Here is a 26588-nt window from a genome sequence, read left to right as displayed (position 1 = left end):
GTTGTGAAAAGAAGGCTAAAAGTCAGATGGTGCTCAGTGATTAGAACGTTCAAATAAAGTGACTGCTCGCATACTTATCAGTGTTGTATATAATCACACATAAAGTCCGTTATCGCCCCAAGGTAAAACATCAATCTCACGAAAGAAACATAGGCATTAAACGTCATTTAGAGTGAACTTACGAGAAACTGAAGGCAAGAACACGCATCCTGCTGTATGCGCCCTTCGCCATTAGTTGGAGAACGAAGTGTTCCGTGAGAGCGGAAGTATAACGAGAGTGACAAGAGAAATAGAGAAAGGACCATAAGTGTGGCGGCCATATTAGAGAGGTGAAATAAAACGTGAATCCCCGTCTGAGTAAGAAGGGGTGAGCTATCTGGTTCAGGTGAAAAACAGAATGTACACAATGATATGCCTGTGATTCAGAAAAAACAGGACATCGATGAAAATATAATATCTATAGTAGATGCAAAACATAAAGAGAAAATTCAAAAAATAAATCTCATGTGTTCACAGGTAAATGCTGAATGTCACATCAGTTAAAGCAGTTGCACTAAAGGTAACATTGAAACTCCATCCGATCATTAAGACCAGATGGTTTCATGGTTTGAAGAAATTTGATCCAGTGGTTTTCACGCTGCAGTAAAAAATTGTTGTTGTCCCTGTCGTCTCGCTTGTTTACCACTTCCACAGCAGCGAACCTCAACTGGCTGATGTTGTGTCTGCTTTCTTTGAAATGTAGTGCCAGGTTTGATTTGATGTTTGCTGTTCTTATATTACTCTTATGTTCGTTTATTCTCACTTTGAGTTTGCGTGTGGTTTTGCCTGTGTACATCAGTCCACAAGGGCATTTGATAACATATATGACATTTTCAGTGTCGCAAGTGGCATTCAATTTAAGTTTCACATCTGTGCCCTTCATGGGATGTTTTAGTACAGGGCCTTTGATCATATTGTTACAGTTCTGACAATTCAAACAAGGTTGATTCCCTTTGTAGTTGACATTTGTTGTGATTTTAGGGTTTTTTATAAGTTCCTTTAGGTTATTTCCCCTTTTGTAAGCGAACAATGGTTGTTCACTGAAAATTCCATTGAAGTCCTGTTCTTGGCTAACAATTGGCCAATGTTTCAAGATGGAGGTTTTGTAAGCCCTGGAGGCCTCAGAAAATTTAGATACAATTACAGGTCTTGTCTTTTGACTTTTTTGCTGAGTTGCTAATGCTTCCTCTCGTTTGATTCTATCACATCGTTCTTTAGCGTGAGTCAAGATGGTTTGAGGATATCCCCTTTTAGCAAAGCGTGTCAACATTTCGGAAGCTTGTTCTTCATATTTGTGACTGTCAGATGCAATCCGTTTAACCCGTAGGAGTTGTGAAAATGGAAGATGGTTTTTGAGTGATCTTTGATGATAAGAATTGTAATGAAGGGTGTTGTTCTTGTCAGTGTGTTTCCTGTATAGGTCAGTCTCCAAATGATCTCGCACCCTTGTCACTCGCACATCGAGGAATGTGATGGTATTCTGACTGGTTTCATGAGTAAATTGTATACGATCATTGATGTGATTCAAATCCGTTAATGCTTTGAATAGGGATTCATGATCTCCTTTCCATAGTACAAAAATGTCATCAATATATCGCAAGAATGACATGGCATGTTGAATCCAAGGTGTCTGGTTCAAGATGTGGTTCTCCTCAAAGTAAATCATAAATGCATTTGCGTAGACAGGAGCAGCGCAATTGCCCATGGATGTCCCGGACAATTGTGCATAGCATTGATCGTTCCAACGGGGATTCACGTTTTATTTCACCTCTCTAATATGGCCGCCACACTTATGGTCCTTTCTCTATTGCTCTTGTCACTCTCGTTATACTTCCGCTCTCACGGAACACTTCGTTCTCCAACTAATGGCGAAGGGCGCATACAGCAGGACGCGTGTTCTTGCCTTCAGTTTCTCGTAAGTTCACTCTAAATGACGTTTAATGCCTATGTTTCTTTCGTGAGATTGATGTTTTACCTTGGGGCGATAACGGACTTTATGTGTGATTATATACAACACTGATAAGTATGCGAGCAGTCACTTTATTTGAACGTTCTAATCACTGAGCACCATCTGACTTTTAGCCTTCTTTTCACAACGTTATTTTTTCACTTTAGCACGGACAAACACGTTTTGCTTAGGTGCTTGCACGTCACTTTATTTTATATTTTGCGCACTTTATGGAACTTGGACATTTTTACAGTGATAATCTTATATAAATACAGTTCTGCCGTCGAGGATCATACTTAGTTCACTTTATCTTGTTTTTAAGATTCCCCTGATGAAGGATCTAGTATCCGAAATGCATTGGGAAATGATGTGCACCCATACTCATTGATATTGGATACATCTATGACATGAAACTTCATTGATTTTGAGGAATTATACATGTGAAATTAAACATGGAGAATTCAATGATGAACTTGGTTTAATTTTTGGATTTAATTTGGAATGAGTCATTAAAGAAACTTATCTGTTTCAACTGAGGTTGTGCGCTGAGAGTTGGCATCTATCCTAGGTGCCACCAACCATTCAGTGATTTCCACACCTTCTTGTCGGGGGGTGATATCTCCGCAGCACACCACAAAATACTAACTTTGCTACACCGAGGAGTGCGTGACCCACACCTTCTTCTTCAACATTTTGGCTTTGTCATTGCTTGTTTTGTTTTGTCAAGGGTTTATAAGCATTATTGTTTGGGTGCTGTTGAAACCAAAAAAAATATTATGATGCCTAAAAGCATGCATTGCCACTGAAATCCATGGCATTGAAGGGAACTACTTTGAGTGCAGATGCGCTCCTTGCGAAGGAGCTGAATGCTGTCACACATAGGAAAGTTACCCAATGACTGATAGTGGCAGACCCATTGCACATGTTGTAAGCTGCAGAAGGCAGATGATAATGTGAACGACACAACAATAGACAATTCTGCAGTTTGGGCCTGTAAGATGGCTGTTTTACATTTGCCCTCTAGAGAAAGAGATATGAAGTTGGTTTGTTTGCCTGCACTCTCTTGTCCTTTTAAGGTTGAGCCCGGCCGCGCATGCGCTGCTCTGCGGCATGCTGTATTGGAGTATGGAAAAGAACATCCCCCACTTTCCGCCCACATTTGTCATTGGTTTCTGTCATCGTCCTTCGTAAATGCTGGATTCTGATTCGTTAATAGGCTTGTTAGTCCCTCCTTAGCACCGCTTTGTCTTCATTCGCAACCTCCCTTGAGGACTAGTCCTTTTACTTTGGTTGTTACTCTGTACGTCTTTTTTAGTCTGTAAGCACTATTTTCTTTAATGAGTTTTTCCTACTGCAGGTACGACATGCTTTCCTGCAACATTCAGCGGCCCATGCGTGCTTTCACGTGCCGAGAAGCCAGGACAATGGCGGCCACTTCTTTGACTATGTCTCACATTTACAAGAGTTTCAGCTATTGGCATTGTAAATGACAATTCCTTAAATGTATGCGTTAATTAGCAAAACAGATAAATGAAAGGCATTGTCATTTACAATGCCAATAGCTTAAACTTTCACAAATGTAAGGCTTATTGCACTGCAAATGCTTTTTATAATAAAGTCTCTGGTCTGTAACTCAAAATGTAGCACCTAGAAGTGAACTTATTTGTCTTTCCTGCCTTTATTGTATTGCATATATATGTCAAATCTTTTTGTACTCCGTTCCAAAATGTAGATAAGGCTCCGTGGGCCCGATTCACAGAATGAACTTAAGACTCAATCCTAAACTTACTACTATTTTGGTATTCACAGAATGCACTTACTACTTTTGGCATTCACAGAATGAACTTACTACTTTTGGTATTCACAGAAGTTAGGATTTTGTCTTAAGTCTGTCTTAAGTCTGTCTTAAGACAAACTTAAGACACAATCCTAACTTCTGTGAATGCCAAAAGTAGTAAGTGCATTCTGTGAATACCAAAATAGTAGTAAGTTTAGGATTGAGTCGTAAGTTCATTCTGTGAATCGGGCCATATGTGAGGATTCCACCAGCTACTTTGCCATTAACTGACTTTTAGCTGTGAGTTTTGACGCTGCAGCTATTGACAAGCCTTTTGTTAACAATATATATAGAATGGGCTTTGGGCCGAACATTTCAGCCACTGGCTGTCGCCAATCAGCCTCTTTCAGCTATTGGCTGTAGACTTCAATTGCGCCTTAACTCAGCCCAGTGCAGTATTCTTCTCTTACCTAATGCTATTTGCTGTTTGGATGTATCCTCCCATCTTAACACCTGTGTTGACGCTAGTGTTTGCATTGAACTGCATTAGGAAGTACTTTACAACTAAAGCCCTCTCTGCCCTCTTTTGCTGACACTTTCCCAAGGGTTTCTCTAAAATGGTTAAACCCAGACTTATTGGATTTGACAATGCTTGTGTCTTTTATCCTTCTAGAGAATGCTAAATTGGACCTGAAAAAGGGCACTTTACCTAAGGAAATAAGAACCACCATCTCTAGTTCTCAGGGTACATTGAGACCTAAACACTCTGCTAACCAGTAGTGGCTCCTCCGCTAAGCAGTGCTAAATTTGAGCCGGAGCTTTCCAGTGCTGAGCACCAGCACTTAATTGGTTTCCGGTGCTCGGCACGAGCACCAGTTGTTTAGGAAAACATTATACATAAAATAAATGCTAATACCTGCCTCCCAAGCCATTCTTTAGCTTTCGAGACCTGGAATAATCTGAACTGTCGCATTTACATGCGCAAGAGATGGTTAGTAGTTGTTTTGGCAGCGATGACAGGGGCGATGGGTGCTGCAAGCTGCAGTGGCCTCCTGGTCAGAGCCCTGGCACTTAATATTTTACAAATTAAGCACTGCCGCTAAGGCGGAGGGGTGTCACCACACTGCTGTTAAGCACTGTAAATAAAGGAAACATAAAATTTTCATAACAAAGTTATTATCATTTCATAACAAATTTAGTATCATTTTATGTTTCTGTGCTGCTTTGCGGGTGGGGTGCTTTGCTCTCAGGGCAGGGGAGGAGTTGTTTGCCCACTCCAAGTGCGCAATGACTGCCCTCTGGTGCCGGCCAAAACAGTCATGCGCACTTCGGACATTCTCCATACAGGCTGCATTATAGCCAGCCTACATGGAGAACATGCCCAGGCCCCCATTCCCTGGTTGAGTGCCGATCCATGGCGCTCGGGCCAATCACTACGCTGCATTGCAGCGTGGTGATTGGTCAGGGAAGCCTGTGGTCTTCCTGGTTCCTGTTGGGCTCCATCAGAGTCCTGATGTATAAGAGAGACACTGCGATGATACAGTAAGTTGTTGTTATTTTTTTTTTATAATACCTGCCCTCTCCTCCCCTGCACCCTCCACCTCTGATCGGTGCCGGCTGCCATTGCTGCTAACTTCTTAGCAGTGCCCACTCAAATCTGCATCACTTCCCAAGGTACATAACTTGTCCATCCTTTGTTTCTTTATAGTTAGGAGCATATCAGTGGCGTAACATTAGCCTCAGAAGCTTCCGCCGGGCAGGTAACTGGGTGGCTTGCACTATGCATGGGAGGCGGGCCCCTGCCCTGAAAGCTCCTAACTGCGTCCCGGGGACCTTCCATGTGCTTTTCCAGGTGGCCATCCCCTCAAGTTTACCACTGGAGCATATGTTTATTTGTTTCTTATATTTCATTGGTGCAAATTACATTTATATTCGTATTGGGTGTAGCTGTCCATTCAATGCATTTCCCACCTGTCCCTCCTGAGGCGCTAAAGACTCAAATCTTCAGGAAATAGTTTGTTTCTGTACCATCGTCTTTAGATCTTTGTGTGCGTCACTGCGCAGATCGAAAGACAGGGAGGAGCTAAGACTAGCCCAGCAGGTGCATTGGAGCCCTGGCCCAGGGGCCTGAGGGGCACAATGCACCCCAATTACCTGTGTTTTTAACAAAAAAAACTGCTGATGGGACAATTTTCCTTGCTTGCATTAGAACCCACTAACATTAACGCAGTCAGCACGTGTTTCACCCACTCAGCTTGCTAAGGGCTTATTTAAGAAAAAGGGCTGAATTTATCTCAGATACTCACACATTTGTAAATAGGCCCAAAATGATGAACTCCCTATTAGTAAAAGTGCAATCAATGCACCTCTCTGGCTGCACTGATTATCCTGAATGTTCCCATTTTAGATGTTAAGGGGCCAATTCACGAAGTCATTTGAGAGGATGTGCAGTAATGCACTAATTTGAGTGCTCGCCCATGCTTTTGTGATTCGGCTCCTTTGTCTTTATTAAGCTCTGAGCAATAGAGTATTCACTAGGGGCCAGATGTAGGTAAATCATATTTACCGACTCTGAAATACCGAATTTTACTGATTCGGTATTTCATAGTCGGTAAATATGAAGGGGGGAGATGTAGGTATTTCCAGATGTGGAAATACCGAATCCTTAGAATTCGGTATTTACCGATTCGGTAATTACCGAATCGGTATTCCCTATTGATTCCTATGGGCTGTGAAGCCCATACGAATGAATGGGAAATACCGATTCGGTAATTACCGAATCGGTAAATACCGACTTTTGCAAGGGTGCAGATGGTGTCACTTTGACACCCTCTGGCACCCCAAAAATAGGCATGTGCGCCATGTGGCACACAGACATGCCCTAAGGGCATGTCTGTCTGTCACATGGCTAGGTGTGCATGCACACAAGTGCATGCACACCTGAATTCGGTATTTTAACACCCAATTGGATTGGGTGTTAAAATACCGAATTTGTAGGGCCTTTGGGACTCAGAAGAGTCCCACCTACATCTGAGATTTACCGAATCGGTAAAAATACCGATTCGGTATTTTACAGAATCAGTAAATTTACCGAATCGGTAAATTTACTGATTCTGTAAAAAAATGCCCCTACATACCATTTCAGAAATACCGGTCGGTAACGGCCGAAAATACCGATTTTCGTCCGTTACCGACCGACCTACATCTGGCCCAAAGTCTTTTATGATTGGCCCCAAAATGAATGAATCCTCAGGTAAAGAGCTGCATTTGGCGATAAGAACAGCTGGTTGAATTGTTTTTTAAAAGGGTCGATTTATTGTTTCTTTTAAAGTCAATTCAATTCAGCTTCTGCTGTGCAGACATGCTCTCAGGAAACAAGCCTTGGTCTGGAGGGTGTCTGTGAGGAAAAGTAATGCGTAAGAGTGATCATGGACTGGAGTTTGTCAAACTAATTGTGCCTCATTTAATGGGATTTTTTGTGTTGTAGGCTAAATGAGCCGAGCATGGGGCCTTGGTGGTTAAGAAAACAACCAACTATGTCTTGGAAAGACTGCATTTGTTTAAAGGAAAAAAAGTATAATTTCTGGCTAACACTACATTCGTCTTAGTGTCGTGAAAATAGTTTCAGTAAAACAACTGTTCCTTGGAAAAGGTGCCAAAACTTTCAATTTATTAAACTGAACTTAACATACAATTGCAGAAGGAGACTTAACAAGACAATATACAAACCTAAAACTCGTAAAAACTGTTTGGTCCTGAAAGTTTGAGGAGGAGGTGCTTGTAGGGAGAAATGAATGAACTATTTTGTATTGAATATTAGCCCCCTTTATCGAATGTAGGGAGCAGGCCAGCCAATCGGAATGCTCCTTTCGCTGCCATAGTAACCAATAGAGTATTCCCTGGTGGCCAGCTCCTTGCCCCCTTGTGTGCTCTGCTTCACTGCCTTTCCCCTGTCCCCTGTGGTGAATTCACTTCCCTCTGGGCGAGGGGATACACGGGAAACAACCTTTACAACACAGTTATTACATCACACTACCTTTACAACGCAGTCATTATATTGCAACATCCTTTGCTTCGCATGTCACTACAACGCAGCCATTACATCGCATGTCACTACAACGCATGTCCTTACAACACATGTCACTACAATGCAGGCAGTACATCGCAAGTCGTTACAACGCATACCATTACAACGCATAGTACCCTTACACTATCTGACACTTACCCTACTGTGGCACTCACTGGAGTTAGAATAGTAATTTTTACCCCTACACTATCCAACGCTCACCCTGCTGTTGCACTAACTGGAGTTAGAATAGTTATTTTTACCCCTACGCTATCCAAAACGTACCCTACTGTTGCACTCGCTGGAGTTAGAATAGTAATTATTACCCCTACACTATCCAATACTTACCTTAAATGTGATGTAATGGTATGAGTTGTAAAAGAATGCGTTGTAAAAGATGTTGCGATGTAAAAACTGCATTGTAAAGGCATGTGTTGTAAATGTATGCGTTGTAACGTCATACATTCGGGATACACAGCTCCGGCGCAGCTCTGTCTCTTCTGTCGCAAGCTGTACTCTATGATGCGCTGTGCCAGCCCCTTACCTTCCTTCGCTTAATGGCCAGTACTGTTTGTATTGTATTTTCTGCTGCACTTACATTACTCTTAAGTGGTGGAAGGGAAAGAGCGGACGATACAAGCTCTGGAGCTGTGCAGGAGGTGTTTACCCCCTTGTCCACAGCAAGCTGAATCCACTGCTCGGGTAGCGGCAACTAGGCCCCAGAAGCGTCACTGCTCTTACCTGCAGGCCAGGAATGGCTGTTATCTTCCTCTCATTCTATGGGAGGGAATATCAGCCATATTGACCTAGGTGAGGGCAATAATGCTTAATTATGAACCGATCACGAGGAGGTTATAAGAATTTCAGCTGAAGACCCTTTAAGATTTGAGAAAGAGAAGGACTTAGAGGACTGGGTCAGCAAGATCCTCGTAGAGGTACAACCCAGATTCGATTAAGGTCGGTCTGATTAATACTAGATCCCTCCCTATCTCGCGAAGAATGCGATTGACATTTGGGCCTTTTAAACGACGATAAATGGAGTGTGGTATTCCTTACTGAGACACGTTTCAGCGCATCTTTGGGTCTGGACATTGCCCTCGCCAAACCGGATGGCAATGCTATTCTCAACTTAGATTGGGAGAATAGAGAGGGGGGAGGAGGGGTGGTCGTGATTTGCCAATCATGCTTTACCTGCACAATGAAGATTTTGGAGGTGTTGGGTCAGACGGGCTAATTCGCTATCAAAATTGTCATTGTAATTTTTCTTTTTCAGTAACCCTTATTTATTGGCTGCCAACATATGGGGCAAATGTTGGTGCGGCATTGGCTAATGTTGGCTCATCCTTTCTTTTGCAGTTTTCTAATTTCCTGTTATTGGGTGATCTAAATGTCCATATAGATGATCCTGCCTGCAACTAGTGCTTTGTTGAAGGCAATGACAGATCTAAATCTTCAACAAAAAGTAAGCGGTCCCACACATAAGTTAGGCCATTCACTTGAACAGTTTTCCTCCAATCGCCCCTTCCTAACAGTGGACAAGCTGCAACCGCAGGTATGATCTGATCACTTCTTGGTGCTGTTTTGATGTTTTTTACGGAAGCTCAGTTGAGAGAGATTTTTAAGATTGGTCCATCCTTCCTATCCACAGCAGCCAATCTTTGTGTGACAATCTCTCTCAGGATTTCCACAAGAAGGTGGCGTCCATTTACTACCATTTTGATGGAAGAAGGTTTGCATTTCTGACTATGACCCTAATGGTCGGTCATTGAGGGATGGCCTGTTACTGAACACCTTTGAGCCTATTCCTTTGAGTGATTCCAAATCAGCTATTTCTAATGAGGGTCCAGGGTCAGACTTGGGCGTGTGTCCCTCCTGTGTTCTTAAATTGGTGGTTTCAATGGTGACTGCAGTAATTAATAAGCTGTTTAATCAATCAATGGAATCAGGATCTGTTCCTTGTGATTGGAAAGCAGTGCAGGTCCCACCTCGCTTGAAGAAGTCAACTGCTGAACTTCCATCTGGAGCAATTGTAGACCAATTTCTCTGCTCCCAGCTTTGAGGGCAAAGCTGTGAACACTGCTGAACAAACAGCCTCCCCAGTTTATCGAGTAAAGCAACATATTGCATACTACACAATCGGCTTTTTGCCCCGGGTTCAGCAGTGAGCTAGCCCTTCTGGAGGTCTCAGAACTTATCAAATCAAATCTCTATCTGGGGAAGAAAGGCGTTGTAATTCTTTTAGATTGATCAGCATCTTTTGAAACCATTTCCCCCGGTAATCTGTTTTAATGTTTGGAGCTAGCAGGTGAGATCGGCAGAGACAAACAAGGGCTTCAATCCTTTTTTGGTGGATAGGGTGCAGGTCGTCCATCTCCAGGGGGTTCCCCAAGGCTCCCAAATCAGTCCAACCTTATTAAATATTTATGTGGGACGTTTGGCCAAAGCAGGTAAAACACTGACATTTCAATATAGTGTCCTATGCAGGCGACACTCAGTTAATGCTGTCGTTTCAACAGATCGACGATTCTTTGGTGGAGAGGTTCCAGGGATGTCTTTCTAATGTGGCAAAATGGATGAAATGGAGCTGTCTAAAGCCGAACTCTAGAAAATCTGCGCTACTTTTTTGGGCAACTATTGGCAGTCCATCCTATACCACGGGTGGTCCCATCTACAGTGGTAAGAAACGTAGGAGTAAAGTTCGCTCCAAGTCTCTCATTTAAGCCACAGATTCGAGCAACCACAGCGACCTGTTTAGGCACATTGACATTTCTAAAAAAAGATTCAAAAGGTTTTACCAGCACAGACTCAGAAGTAGATTGTGCTATCTCTAGAGTAACTTCTCGATTAGATTATATCCCCTCACCGTACCTTGAAGCCTCAGTATATTTGATACATAAATTACAGATGGTTTAAAATGCAGCTGCACGGCTGATTTTCAACTGTCCACAAACTGTCCAAAGAAACAATCCGTTTGTGCCGGTTTGAAACAACTACATTAACTGCAGTAAAGGAACAATTTAAATTCAAGACCCTGTTGATTACCTTTCTGATGGTTCAGAAAAAGGGACCCTTTTATCTTAGAATAGGTTTTTTTTTATTTCCAATTATTTTATTAAATGTTATACATACAGTTATCATTGCTTTACCATTAAAGGGTAACAGCCAAAACTGGCTGTCCTTGTCAAGGATACAGGTAAGTGGTATATATCTTTGGCTGTCCCCTTTTCCACTGTCTTGCTAGAAGAATAAGAATGGACGAAAAGGGGAAAGATAGAGAATAAAAGAAAGAAAGGAGGAGATAGTATACAAGAAGTTTATATCAGTCGTAGGTCTGTTCTGGGCCTGTGGGGATATGCTTGTGGGCAAGCGCCCTTCTCCAGCTGAGTTCACGGGGGTTCATATCGACTTTCGCTCATCTAATCAGGGACTACTTCACGTACCTAGAGTCTTTAAGTCCTTAAGGTGCAGCCGCTCCTTCAGGCTTCTAGCAGCTAAGCTGTGGCATGGATCCCAGTTGATTTAAGAATGGTAAGAGCGCTTTTCAAAAACAGGCTACAAATCACCTGCTGGTCAGCGCTGGGATGCATCCTCTGACGCAGCTGTTGCGCTATAAAAAAGGCTATTCAATTCAAATCAATTTAATTTAGTTATTAACAGCCGGGTCACAGTCCAGCAGTGGAAATGCACTTCCTCGCCTGAGAATTTTGTGATTGAACCTTGTCTTGTCTCTTCAGGCACTCTGTCAGCAGTCTGTGAGTGACAGCCACAGAAAAGGGGAGGTGAGGCAGAAAGTAGCTGCATTATGTGAAAAAGGAAAGCCTCCTCTGCTCACCATTCCTCTACCACAATGATGGTGTGATTTACTACCACAGTCTTATGATGACACATTGAAATAAGTGCCACCTTAATGTGAACAGTCTTATTGTAGCTGGTGTATATTTTTAGTTGAAGTGTGCCTCTCCTTCCTGCCAGCACTACTTACAGCTTTATAATGATGATGTGCAAACGGAAAAAATTTAGGCAAGACAAGCAGTGGTGATAAAGAAATGATAGAGGTCAATGTAAAAAAAAAGTCCTTCTTGACTTCCAGAACTACTTTACACTCCAGAGGCGCGATGACCTCAGACTGGAGGCAGCGCCAGTTTCCAGGAACAGCCGTCAAGATGATCTGCTATTCCAATGTCACATGGAAAATATGAAGCAAAGCGACAAACCACTTTAATTCGCAGCTGCAGAATCTTCTGATCTCACGGACAGACATCCACACTCACAGCCAGCATCTTCTGTCCATACTCAATCCACTACTTCTCTTTCTCACTCATCCATTGATTGTTTTTTCTTGCCTTTCCTCAATGCTTCCTTTTCCCAAAACAGATGTAGGCTGGGATTATCGAGTCCCGAATCTCGATGGACAGAAAACCATTATAACAATTTTGAGGGACGAAATATTGAAAGGTACGTTTCTAAACATTTCTGTTGTATATTCTTACTTGGTTCAATATGGCTACTTAGTGTCTGTAGTCCTTTCTTAGTGTTCCTACCTTCTCTATCTCCCACAGTACCTAAGTGTGTTCTATCTGGTGCGTTGTTGATTCCAGCCCTGGCAGTTGGTCTGGTCAGCAGTGGGGTTTTACTGCTCTGCTGTCTTATCTTGTCTAACTTAATAAATACATCTTAATTACCTGAAGACGTGTCCTGCTGCCTACCTAACTTATTTACAACAATTTCCTATACCTAACTCCACATATACGTACTCTGGAGTATATATATCATCAAGTTATACAGATTTGGAGTTAAGGATAGTACATTCTTTCCTACCTCTGTGCACTTGTCCATATTTTGTTCCTCAATATTGTTGTAACGATATTGTGTCCCGACGATATTTAAGATCCGAAATTCCCTACTCCAATCCCCCAAACAGCTTCTTTGCCTACTGCCACCTCTTAATAGTATAACATAACATGTGTATTTGATGAAGGGCAGGTTCACCCAGAGGTATCTTGGCACTGAACGAAAGATGTGTATTGTTACCCAACTCAATGGTACTCATTAATCGACCTCAGATGGATGAAATGCTGAGTGGATCCGCCGGTATTTGAACCTGTGACAATGAGGTCGAACACAGGCCCCTGCAATGGACACATTAGTCCACTAAGCCACGAGACCCAGCATAATACCAACTCCCGTATTTAGATCATTGCGTCCCTGGATTAATGTAACCTCAATGAACGCTTGCAGTTCTTCACATGCCAGGTTCTACTCACCGTAGAGCTTCTGGATCTCAGTCCTGTCATCGGAGCTCAGTTGGAACTGCAAAGGGTCTCCCACCGGACCCTGGTAGTAAGGGCGCATGATGGAGCGCTTCAGAGAGGAGTGCGCCAAGCCCAGGGAGTGCCCGAACTCATGGACCGCCACCGCAAACAGGTCTGTCCCTAGGTCATCTGCAAGAGAAAAGTGAAACAGAGACCAATGGGAGACAGAAACATGTCACGCGAATCTGAAATTTGCTGTTGAAGGCAGCAAATACTAGGGGGAGAAGACATTATTAGCTGCAAAACGTAGAGCATTAGAAGGACAGACTGAAGCAAGGTGAAGAAAAGTTTACTGTGGTAAGTGCCAGCATACCAGCCCAGGCACCAGCAATTGGCTAAAATTGATTATTACTATATTTTCAACAGCGATAGATCATGGATCATGGAATGTCATGCAATACCAACACAAATCTGGCATATCTCCCCCCTAAAAGAGCATCAACCATACCACAAAGAAGAAAACTCAAAACACAAGACAGGAACGATGATACCCACTGTGAACAATTGAAACAATAGGAATAAAATCTAAAGGAAGTACGCAAGTACAATCAAACTATGTGCAACATGATAGCCAAAAGGAATGACAATTCGAAGAGAGTTACAAACATTGGAACAGTAACAAGAAGCTCAGGATAAAGCAAACTCCTTGTGACACTCGGGAACCCGCCTAACTTTGGATTTCCGCTAGACAACATCTGAAAAGGTGAGATTTCCATCTCCATCTCCAATGCTTTCTGACATTCTTTCCAACACGTGCCAGCCATTTTACCAGGCAAACTGAAATATGTTCCCATCATGCAACAGTAACTCACTATCTTTCACTCCCTTGGGTAAAAGAACCAAGATAAACCCTTCTTCATCCAAATGGGTTCTTTGAGCCTCACGCAATCCCCACATTTCAATTTAAACATGGTGCAGCATCTATTCCTGCGCATCATCTCTCACATTAACAACTACACTCAACTACTCAATGCCAACTTGCTTCTATCCATTCCCTGTTCATCCTGCAACTCTTCCCCTAAGTAATAAGAATGGAGACATTCCAGTGCTTAAAGGGTGTGTAGTTCTCATTGACTACAGCATGTTCCTTAAAACCAATTTCCAACTTATCCTATTCTTTATAACCAATTGCAACTGGTCTTTCACCACTCGATTAACACTTGCGCCCAAACCATCAATCCTCGGGTGATAAATTGACATCCACACATGTCTGATTCTTGCCGAATAGCCTCATTTCAATCGAGATAGCTGTGTCCCATTTGTCAGTCACAGGTACACTGAATGTGTTCCCTAGATCCATTGCCTCCATGATTCTAAACAAATATGACCACTCCACATGGTCCAACGCCTTCTCAGCGTTGAGTGAAATAAGAATCTTTTCATATTTGTCCTGTTTAACCTGCCAGAGTAGGTGGGAAAACATTCTCAAGTGGTTCGCTGAAGAGCGACCTGGCAAAACCCCACCTGTTAAGGGTGGAGTTAAAGGGAATGTAAGTTTTGAACCTAGTGGCCAAGGTCATCGCTAGGATCTTCATATCTGTATTTATAAGGGATATCAGTAATTGGCACAGTTGAGAATGTCCCTTCCTGGTTTTGGTATCAGAGGGATCACTGCCCTATGAAATTCCGTTTCTTGTTTGAGATTTCTCGGAACACTTTACCCAGTGACGTTATCATCAAAGGTTTGGTTATTTTGTAAAATTCTTTTGGGATACCATCATCTTCCAGCGCTTTCACCATTGAAATGCAGTCTATTGCCTGAGCTATTTCTTCATGACTTATATTGTCCCAAGTATAGTTGCTTGGTCTTGTGTAAGTGTTGCTAAAGGGAGTCTGCACGCAAACTCCTATTCCCCTTGTGCGCATTCCAAGTTCTCGAGGAATATAGGCGTTCCTAGAAAGCATTGAATTCTCAGAGAATGTCATCTGGGTCAGTGAGTAGTATTTTATGAGCAGTTCTAATAACTGCTATCATGGATCAAGAGTGTGCCTGCTCCAATTGCACCACCAGCAGCCTTCCAGCCTTTTCACCCCCTCTCACAGTGCCTCTGTTTCAGTCTAAAGAGTCCCGATTCTGCTTGCGCTGTGCAATTTAACAGTATGTCTGCCATCAGCAAGGATAATCGTGAAATCCTCTTTCTTTGGTTAGTGGTTGCCAGCAGTAATTGTTGCTAAGGAGTCCTGATGCCCACATTCAAAATGGCTGGTGCTAGCTCCTGGATTATAGTCCTATATTTTTTTCTTTAAGGGGCAAGAGCGTCGGTCTCAGTGTACCTGGTACTAGGATGTGGGAGATGGCAATAGGTATAGCTCAGGATGCCCACTTCATGCCATGCACCCGTGCATGTTGTTATCGTCCCAGTGAATGGGAGGCCCCCCGGTACCAATTCTCAGCAGAGGTGAAGCATACATGCCAAAAAGGAAAGCGGGAGAGTTTGAAAAAGATTTGGGAGAATGTTTTCACCCCCATTGACTTCTATTGAAGCAGGAGCAATTTTAGATAGGTGATAGCCAAAATAAAGTAATTTTTAGCTTCAGAAATCAGGAGTCTCCCTCCTGAATCGGGTCTCTTTGCATGTATACTGCTCAGGGCTGACTGCTGAAAGCTCCATCCTTCCAATCGCGGGGGCACCGGCAGGCTCAGGCAACAGGGTGGTGCTCCCGTCAGGTATGTGCGAGGTGCTCAGCACTGCTCCTTGCTGGTTTTCGCTTCTCAACGTCCAGGTCCCCCATAGGTGGCTCCCCACCTTCGTCCAGGTGGTCTCCGGCTACACACCCAGACTACATGGGTAAATGCCTGTTATTCTCTGCATTATTGACAAATATAGCATAGCCTATCCTCATTAAGTTCCACGACCTAAAATTTGGTATTTTGTTCTGCCTTTTGGAATTAATTTTTTTTTAAATTGTAAGTAAAAATTACTTCATTGACCTACAAATGGAAATCGAGCCTCGTTCCTACCTGCCATTGGAGGTGACAGTAGAAATCCTAATACTTTACATTTTTTTCTAATCTAAATGCAAAGCAGGATGCTGAGCAGCCAGTGGGGATTTGTTAGAGTAAGTAGGGTGGGGCACTGGAAATGATGAAGGGAAAATATAAACTGATTCAAAGTTAGTAGTAAGCATGCAACCAGTAGGAAGCTTTCATTTATTGGCTCATAATTCTGAATATTCGAGTTTTTGTCCTTACCAGTGTCCAGATTGGGATTAACTGAAGCCCTGATAGTAAAAATGTCTGAGATACTGACATATATCATCTCCTCATAACGTGTACACCTTTTACCCTTTGCTCTTTCCTTTCCTCTTCCACAGCATTTTTATAGTGCGCTGATGTATTTACCCCCAATTTTATTTACTTTCCAACACCATGAAATGTTATAAATAAATGAAATTCATATACATAAGTAAGTTATGGAGAGACTTATGATAAGAGTAACAGAGAGGAAAAAAATGGAAATATCATGAGTACGCAAATAAATGGACATGGAGGGAGGCAGAACGTGGTAAAATGAGAAAGATGGAGTGCTAAAGAGAGAGACAGAGTGACAGAGAGTGTGAGGGCGAGAATATTACATTAGAAACAAGAGTATCACTGAAAGGTGTGGACAGAGAGGCCTTTAACCCCTTGGCTGCGGCGGTAATTCCGCCGCAGCGCTAGGGAGAGGTGGGGCCGTGCGGAGCCGCCATGCTCGTGACGGAACCACTCCGTCACGAGACACCGGCGAGCTGTGCTTGTGACGGAGTGGTTCCGCCACGGCCCCGCCCGGTCAATAGAACGCTCAGCGCAGGCGCGAAATGGCTGCCGCGCAGGCGTGGCGGGTGGGCCATGACGGAACCACTCATTAGCACAGCGCGTCCGTGGCTGGTGACGGAGTGGTTCCGTCACCAGCATACAAGGGGATAAAGAGGCAAAGAGCTAAGCCGAGAGAGTGAAAGCAAGAGAAAGAGAAATAGAGAGGTAGACAGAAAGCAAGAACTCTAACCTGGAGATCTGAAAGTCCAGTTTTCCTCGCTGTCGAAGTGGACATTTCCTGCCCTCTGGGGATCCCCCGGGAAAAAGGCATGAGCCACCATGCCCCCAGCCCCATCAAAGGGGTATCCATCCTGGTGATCTGATTTGATGAACTCCACGGAGATATCTGGGCTGCGAGCCCCAACCTCATGGAAGGTTAAGGGAACCACCTCGCTCCACACCTTCAGTGCATAATACATCAGCACTCGCATTGTTTCGCGGCTCAGCTGGGCGTGGCGTGGGTATGTCTTTACCCTATGAGGAGGTCAAGAAAGGTATAAGGACAAACAAAAAGTACCCTATTAAACATGGAGGTATGATTCTGGGCAAGGAAATTGATCATATTAAAAAACATTAAACAATAAAGAATAACCTGTGCCTATAGTGAGTTCAGGAAGAAGGCAGGGCTGAAAACAGAGGAAACCAGCACTTAGAAATTGGTGCCAGGACAGACACACTGAGGGGGAATGGAGGGAATATATGACGTTACAATGCAAACAATTACAACGCATGCCTTTGCAACGTGGTTTTTACTTCGCAATTACCATTACAACGCATGATTTTACAACACATGCCATTACAACGCATTTTTAGAAACTACCATTACAACGCATACCATTACAATGCATACCATTACAACGCATAATACTTTTGGGGCAACAGTGGGATAAGTGTTGGATAGTGTAGGAGTAAAAATTACTATTCCCACTCCAGTGAGTGCAATAGTAGGGTAAGTGTTGGATAGTGTAGGGGTAAAAATACTATACCGATTTGCCCCAAAACCCATACCCACCCTAAACCTAAAAAAATCCCCATTACTTACCTTATAATGCGTTGTAATGGCATGTATTGTAATGGTATGCGTTGTAATGGCATGCATTGTAGTGGTATGCGTTGTAATGGCATGCATTGTAATGGCAATGGCATGCAATGCAAAGGTAGTTGCGTTGTAACAGCTGCGTTGTAAAGGTAGTACATTGTAATGACTGAGTTGTAATGGTTGTCTGCCGAAGAGAGGTGCTAGCAGGGGGAAATGCACAAATCAGAGATGATGAAAAGGGTTAGAAAGGGGCTGACAGCCTCCTGGGATGAGTCACCTACTTCCATGATAAATTTTTCTTAGTCCATGCGGATCCAACACTTCTTCCTGCTCTCGCGACACCTGAGCGCCTTATGCGGACCTTCTCCTCTGAAACTGCATCGTGCAGGTCTGGCAGCGAGCAGCGAGGCATCCGTATCAGTGCTAGCGTGGCATCATCTGTGTTGGAGAGGTAGGCAATGAGGTTCTTACTCAAGATTCAGCTGTGTGCACCACTCCTCTCAAGTATATCTGAGTTGATGAATTAAACCACTCATTTGTGCTACTGTCGACTACTCCACAATATTTGGCTGCATCCCAGATCTACTGCAGCAATACAATGTAGACTGGAACACAGCTGTTTTTGTATGTAATTTACAGTCCAAAGCTATAAGACCCACTCTCAGAATTGTCTAATCTCCCCTTAAACCTCCAGTTCCATCAACCCATCTTCCAGCTTGCTTCACCTGCCTTCAGCCGGTGCGTCACTTTTTTGATGCTCCAGTGGCGCAATGTGCCACAATATATTTACAAGGCTTAATTTACATGGCCTTGTAAATATGTGCACCTTTCACGCAGAACAATGTGTGAAAGGTGCATTATATGGGTGTTGCTGTGGGTGCTCCCGAGCAAAACCCAAGGAATCTGAAGTATTCCCAGATTTACAAGTAATCGTAAACCTGAGAATGCATCAGATTCTAACACCAACCCAGGGGTGGCTTTAGAGAGGCTCAACGACAAGAAATGTTTTCATTTATCTTCAGATTTGTCTTCTTTCTGTGTGTGCTGCATTCTGCAGCACACATGGAAAGAAGAAATCGCCTCAATTGATTTATTTTTTCCAGAAAGGTGTACCTTCATACCCTTTTCTTTTGACGTAGCGCAGCCCTTCGCCAAAATCTCATAAATGAGGCCCACAGTTTACAACTATTCCTACTGTTTGGTGCAATACCAGGTAGTTTGTCTAAAGTACTTTAAATTCGTAATCAAACCATGATAGTTTAAGACTGTCTCCCAACTATAGCTAAAATGTCAGTATAGCTTGCATCTGGTCCAAAATTTCTGCATACACCCAATTTGTGCTATAATGTCAGTATACCCACCAATTGTGCTAGGTGTTTGCATAATTCCTACCCGAACCATAGTGCCAGCATACTTTGCAACTGTTCCAGAATGTTACAATTTCTCCCAGCTGTGCCAGAGTGTCATTTTAAAGTCTACCTCGACCACAGTATCAGCAAACTTTCCAACTGTGCCAGAGTGTCAGCATGCCTCATAACGGTGCCCCAGATTTAGAACCGAAGCATTCTTTTCATCTGTGTTAGAGTGTCTGAAGCTCTGATACAGCAAGAATTACAAGTCTTGGTGTATAAAAACTGCAGAGCTGCACAGTCTAACTGGATGGAGGGAGTGATTGCCCATCCAGTGTTCTTCAGATATTGTTCTCTTGGCTTCAGGGCCTCAATTGAATGTTATTCCTTGATTGCATACAGTTTGCCTACCTGCTATTCCAGTCTCATTGATTCCAGCAAAGAGTTGCATGCTGCGGATAGCTCCTGCGACTGCCTCCCAGGTCTGCAGCTTGCCAGTTGCTGGATCTGGTGGGGGTAAGTAACCGTAGCGTGTCAGCCAATCCTGGGTAGAAGAGGAGAAAGAGAACAGGATGATGAGAGCCATAATCAATATTGTTTTACTCAACCACCAAACCAAACTGTCTTACAAACAGAGGTGAATCTGCAGTAGGTATTGCCCTAGACAGTGGCACGTGATTTCTACCCAACTGCAGATTAAAAAAAAAAATACACAATGGACCCAATTCACAGAATGAACTTAAGACTCAATCCTAAACTTACTACTATTTTGGTATTCACAGAATGCACTTACTATTTTTGGTATTCTCAGAAGTTAGGATTTTGTCTTAAGTTTGTCTTAAGACAAACTTAAGACAGACTTAAGACAAACTTAAGACAAAATCCTAACTTCTGTGAATACCAAAAGTAATAAATTCATTCTGTGAATACCAAAAGTAGTAAGTAAGTCAATACCTTAGGTGTCTTATTTTTAGAAATGTCTGGGCCTGGCAGGTTTTGCAGAGTGTGGACCATGCCCTAGCTTTAATTTGCAAGGCAAAATCTTGATGTTTCCTTCTTGTGTTTTGGGTTCTTTCCTTCCACAGGTGACAGCCCAGCCACACAAGTGAGGTAATATTGTCTTGAGGAGAAGTACAGGAATGCTGTGTTTTAGGATATATGTGGATTCCCATAGATTATGTTAGCACAGTGTGCTTTCCATTTTGTTTTGGTGTGACATAAGTGCTCAGAGCATGCTACGTAATAAAGAAAAACAAAAATAAATCACACTCTGGACTCATGGAAAGCATATCATGTCCCTTCATTGATTTTGGAAAAGAAAATGTTTCTGGTGTTTTAACCGGAAACTAAAAGTAGTGCATTTGACATCAACAGGTCGTCCTCTGTTCTAAAGCAGTTAAATCCCACCAAATCCATGCAGCCAGATGTCCTGTCCAACAAGAATGGCCAACAAGCTCCATGGATATGATGGCCACATTGCACTAATGTCTTTGTTCCACAATCGTAGGGGACTGCTTCAGTTCCAGAAGGCCCCCAGGATGGTAGGCTTCTTGAACTGAGGAACAGCGAAAAGCACAATGGCCAAAGAAAGGTGGCAGTGGCTGCTCATGGCCATCACAGCCAAAAGAAAGTTTAAGTTGCCATCAATGGTCCATGAAGAAGGCTAGGGAAAGAATAAAAACTTATTGAGAAGTACCGAGAAGATAGAGAGAAGAGGTTCTAGAAAAGGCTAGTAGAAGATGAGAAAGAAAGGGGAGTAAATAGAAAAAGCAAGTAAGAGCAGGAGAGACAGGAAGGGGAATGTAGACAGTAGCAGCAGCAAAAAGAAAGACGGCGTGAGAGGTAGGGGGACAGAAATAGGGAGATGAGAAGAGAAAAGAGAAAGTAGACTAGAGCCTCAAGGAGCAATATGAGACCTGGATACACATGGAGAAAAATGATTGGAGATGTGAAGTGGAATTAAAAGCTTATTGCAGTTTGGCCAATACACCTGTCCCAATGTGATTCAAACGCACAAATGTGCACTTTTCTAAAAGGAATATTAGTGTAAGATCAAAATATCACTTTGTTATAGTGATCTTTGAATTCCTATTATGGTCTCATTGTTACTTGATGCACATTGCTTTTTATACATTTCTTAGACACTGCACCCCTTGGGATGAATGTTACTACAACCTCTTGGTGAGACGTGCTGACATCTTCCCTTTGAATGCATTTTATGTTATTTATTTATTTATTTTCAAGGTTTTATATAGTGCGAACATGACCCTTGTGGGTATCAGAGCATTTTACAAGGGAAGAAAGATGAACAAAAGAACTCTGTATGCCATAATTATGTCTTGCTATACAAACATCCGTTATGAGGGTTAGATACATTGTTCATGTGAGTTTACTCATGAGTAGAGACTTTGCTTCTTTCTTGAAAGAAGCAGTGGAGGTATTCAGTCTGTTTTCTGGGGGCAGTGCATTCCATATCCTAGGAGCGATTCCAGAAAAGGCCCGGTTGTATGTTTTCTTTTTGGCAAATCGTTGCGGTTTCAGAAGAAGATTGCTGGAACTTCTGTAGGATCTGTTACCACATGAGAGCACTAGTTTCAGGGCTAGATAACTCAAGGTATTGTGATGAAGGGCTTTGTGAGTCATCCAAACGATTTTAGTTGAATTCTTGCTTCGAGTGGTAGCCAGTTAAGAGCTCTAAGGTCAGGGGAAATGTGGCAGTTTCTTTTGGAACCCATGATGAGCTTGGCCACTGCATTGAGTGAGGCTCTTAGAGGGGCTGTTGCAGATCTGGGAAGTCCACAAAGATTTGCACTCCTATAGTCTAGTACTAGGGCTTGTACTGCCAATTTGAAGTAATTTTCTGGAAGGAAGGGTTATAATTTTCTCATAATATTCATCTGTATGTTTGCTCCTTTTGTTGCGGCACTGATATGTTTCTGCATGTTTAGATTCCTGTCAAGTGTTAATCCCAGCAATTTCCCTGATTCAATAATTTGAGGATGGCATTTGAGCGCTGTTAATTGTTTAAGCCATTCTTGTATGATGGTTGTTTGGTTGGGTGGCGCAATTAGGAGGAATTCAGTCTTGTGGGTGTTTAGTTTCAGGTGATTTTCAGCCAGTCAAATCTGAGTTTTTGTAGAGCTAAATTGAGAGATTGGATGTCCTCCAGAGAAGTGACCTTTAAGTATAGTTGTTTATTGTCTGCGTACATGTGATAGTGGATGTTTGGGGAGCGGCGAATATTGGTTAGTGGTTTCATGAATAGGTTGAAAAGTGTAGGTGAGAGGGATCAGCCCTGCTGGACTACTAATGTAATGTGACTGGAACGGCCATTAATAATGATTGATTGGTCTTGAATCTTTGGAATCTATTTTGAAGGTAAGAGGTGAACCAATTTAGTACAGATCCAGATAAGCCTGTTCTATATTTCAGGAGGTCCAGAAGATAGTCATGTTTGACGCTGTCAAATGCTGAAGATAGGTCGAGCAGTATTAGCAGACAGGCTTCGTTTTGGTCTATGATTTTTAGTGCATCATCCACTATGTGGATCATAGCACACTCAGTACTGTGCCCTCCACGAAAGCTGGAGTAATTTGCGAGAAGAGAATCTATGAAGTGGTTAGAGGGGTTCAATGACGTGAACACTTTTAAGATTGCGTCTTCACTGGAAATTTTGAATTAGGACAATACAGCCTTATTTTTTAGGGCAAACTTTGGTGTGCATATGTTAAGGGTTGCTAGAGAGGAATATGTGGTGTCTTTGTGGGTGTCAGTATGATTTACTAAGGCCTTATGCAGGTCCATCTTCATGTTTTCTGTCTTCTCAATGAAGAAAGAGGCAAGTTCTTCACAGCTGGGTAGTGTGCTCGGTCCAACTTGAGGGGTGTATGGTAGGCCATTTGATTGTGGAGAAGTGTGGCTCAGGGGTTAGAGGCGGCAGACCCGGAATCTGAGATCGGTCCTGGACCAGGGTTCAATTCCCCGCCCCGGCAGGTCTTGGGCTAAAAATTCCACGGACTCGATAATTCTCGTCCCGGTGCCTCCTTGACTCACGGGTTCACACTCTGCGACTCTGGGCAATAGCTTGCTTAATCTCCACAACGGCCCCTCGCGGCGGGATGCCTGACTTTCACCCTGTGGACACCCTGTCAGGGCTTCTCACAGGGGAATACCAGGACGGGTTCCCTAGGCAAGCGCCAGGATGCCCTTTGTGGTGACAGGTTGCGCTATATAAGTATACCTACATTTACATTTACATTTACATTGGCCATTTGATTGTGCTTTGACTAATTCAAATAGTTTTTTGAGTCGATTTTTGGTTTGGTCTAACTGATTCCTTTGAAGGTTTGCTTTTGACCTTCTGATATTTTTATAGTAGGAGTTTCTGGTAGCTCTTAACAGCTTAAGGTGGTCAGGTGACGGTAATGATCTACCTCGATGTTAAATTAATCTTAAGGAAAGTCTATCCTCATTGAGTCTGTCGTCGTACCATGGCTTGGAATCTTTTGTGGAGAGCCTCTTCAGTTGTAGCGAAGCAACTGTTTCTATTACCATATAGTCATATAATTAAAGTAGTGGTTAGTCAGAGCTTGAACATCAGATAGGTCTTCAGGGGGAAGCAAGAGGTTGAAATAAGAGAATGTGAGTAAATCCGCGCTGGCCTTATTTAGGTTCCTTTTCCACATTTTAGGTTGTAGGGTTGGGCTGATTATAATTTTACTGCTTCATTAATGAAGAATATGATGGAATGGTGGTCAGACCAATCACTGGAGAGGATCGTTTCGAGTTGAGTCAGCATTGGAAATAACCAAGTCTAGGATTGAACTATCAAATTCCCATCTGCTCTCTTCCGCTTGTTTCGCCGTTAAGGGGTCCTTACCGGTGCACCCACTGCTGTTGGTGTCTGCCCCCCCCTTCTCGCAGCCGCTCTTTAGAATCTTCCGCCCGGATGACTAACCCGTCTGGGGTGAACACTGTGAGTATTTATAGCCTAAATGTCAGATCTCTGGTCAAACACCAGGCGGAGATCCTTGATATTGTGACTAACGATTCCCCTGATGTGTTCTTCTTGATGGAGACCTGGCTTCAGGATGCTGACATCGCGATTTTAAATCTCGCTTTCCCCCCAGAATATACTGTGGCCACTCTTAATCGCGGCTCAAGAGGGGGTGGCATTGCGATGGCTGTGAAACGTTGTTTTCCCTGCGAATGGAAAGAACTAAAACTCCTGGGCTGCGAATGTGCCCGTTTTAGAATTTCTCTTTCCCATTGTTACAGCTTCTCAGGTCTCCTAATATACCGGCCTCCGGGCTGCGATGCCGCCTTTAGAGCCGCTCTCCCGGATGTCATTAGCATAGAAGCGCTTGGCTGTGCTAATTTTAATGTGGTAGGTGATCTCAATCTGCATTTTGATTGCACTTCCCAACCTGCTATCAAGAGCTGCCTAGCCGACCTAGAAGCCTTGCAGCTCCTACAAAGAGTGTTATCCCCTACCCACTCAGGCGGCCATACTCTGGACCCGTTCTTCACCACCTTAGAGGACATAATTTTGTACCCACCTGTCCCGTTGACATGGACTGATCATATGCTGGTGAAGGCAGCTATTCCTGTGACAGACCCTATCTTTGTGGCACAGAACAAAACCTCTTTCTCTCGCCAGTGGAGCAAACTAAAACTAGAAGATTTTCATTCCCTACTTGGAAAGACTCCCTTGCCTACCTTTTCGGATGTCGACGGAGGGTATGACTCTTTCTGCATTTGGATTGAAATGGCCCTGGATTCCCTTATCCCCTTGGTACGTTCCAAGTGCCGTACTAAGGCGCATAGCCCGTGGTATGATGAGACCTTGGCGTCTCTCAAGAGAGAGTGCAGGCAAGCGGAAAGGCAATGGAGGAAAGCCTATGATCCCGTGCGCAAATCCTGCTACCTTACTGTATCCAAGGCATATCATAGAGCGGTCTCCCGAACGCGGGCTGCATATTATGCGCAGGAGTTCCGGAATAGCCCTAACCCCTCTAAACTTATCTTCAAGGTCCTAAAAGACCTGACGACTAAGAGGGCCTCTGCTGCAGAAATCTGTACAGACTCTCATTGTGAGAGTCTGGCCTCTTTCTTCGTCCAAAAGGTGCATACAATCTATCGCACCTTCCCAACTGCCGTGCACCACTCGGACTTAGATGTCGGTCCACAGGGCAATGCTCCAACTTTGGATATGCTGGCCCCCCTTTCCGAGGAGGGTTTCGATCTATTGAGCCAAAAAATTAAATCTGGCTCCCCAGCAGACCCCCTCATACCGACTCAGTTCAAAAACATGCAGGCAATATGTCGTTCTCCTTTGTTGGCCCTTATTAACATGTCTCTGACCTCAGGGATGGTGCCCACCAAGTGGAAGCAAGCGGTAGTTACCCCCATCCTAAAAAAGCCTACCCTAGATCCTGTAAAACCCGAGAACTATCGCCCCATCTCACTGCTGCCGTGGCCTGCTAAAATCACCGAAGCCCACGTGAATAGGATCCTGGCCGACCATCTCGCCAAAGCTAACATCTTGGATCCCACGCAAAATGGATTCCGTGCAGGCCACAGCACGGAGACTGCCTTGTTATACATGGTTGAACATCTGCGCTCCGTGCTGGACACCGGACGAACAGCGGCACTCTTGTTGTTAGACCTGAGTGCCGCCTTCGATACGGTGTCCCACGAGATCCTATTGCGGAGATTAGCTGAAGCTGGGGTTAGGGGCTCGGCTCTAGGATGGTTCCGCTCTTTCCTCACTAACAGATCCTTTCAGGTTGCGATACCACCTGGCAAATCCACCTCTCACCCGCTCACCCTGGGAGTCCCACAGGGTTCATCTTTGAGCCCCACTCTTTTTAACCTTTATGTGAGCCCGCTGGCTGCGGTAGTCAAACGCTGGGGCCTGACAATGGTGTCCTATGCGGACGACACGCAGCTGGCGGTCACACTAAGTGGGGACTCAGCTGTGGACGCCCTCAACTTCTGTGAGGGGCTACGTGCTGTGGCCAATTGGATGAACCTAAACTGCCTCCAATTGAACACAAAGAAGACCGAGGTGATGGTGGTGGGTAAGCAACCTGGATGGTGGAATGACAACTGGTGGCCCCCGAGCTAGGAACGATTCCTTCTCCTGCCATTGAGATAAAAAATCTCGGGGTATGGCTGGACCCTACATTGAGCTTCATCTGCCAAACTAAGAGGGTGGCTGCCTCCTGTTTTGGCATAATCAGGGGTATCAGGCCGGTGCT

The 26588-nt window shown here is 43.7% G+C and overlaps 1 protein-coding gene across 1 annotated transcript in view; it reads right to left on the bottom strand.

Moving 5' to 3' along the window:
- The window catches only part of LOC147734929 (matrix metalloproteinase-17-like), a 173475-nt gene that overhangs the window by 107471 nt on the left and 39416 nt on the right, over window positions 1-26588 (bottom strand). Inside the window, exons 2-5 of the mRNA XM_086953108.1 lie at window positions 19738-19870; window positions 18259-18415; window positions 17129-17412; window positions 13095-13271 (exon numbers count right to left, since the gene is read on the bottom strand). Coding sequence (XP_086809234.1) covers window positions 13095-13271; window positions 17129-17412; window positions 18259-18415; window positions 19738-19870 — 751 coding nt within the window. The remainder of the gene's footprint in view (window positions 1-13094; window positions 13272-17128; window positions 17413-18258; window positions 18416-19737; window positions 19871-26588) is intronic.

The sequence above is a fragment of the Lissotriton vulgaris genome, chromosome 1_2 (genome assembly GCF_964263255.1).
Source record: "Lissotriton vulgaris chromosome 1_2, aLisVul1.2, whole genome shotgun sequence".
Lineage (NCBI taxonomy): Eukaryota > Metazoa > Chordata > Amphibia > Caudata > Salamandridae > Lissotriton > Lissotriton vulgaris.
This window is presented reverse-complemented; position numbering and strand designations above follow the sequence as displayed.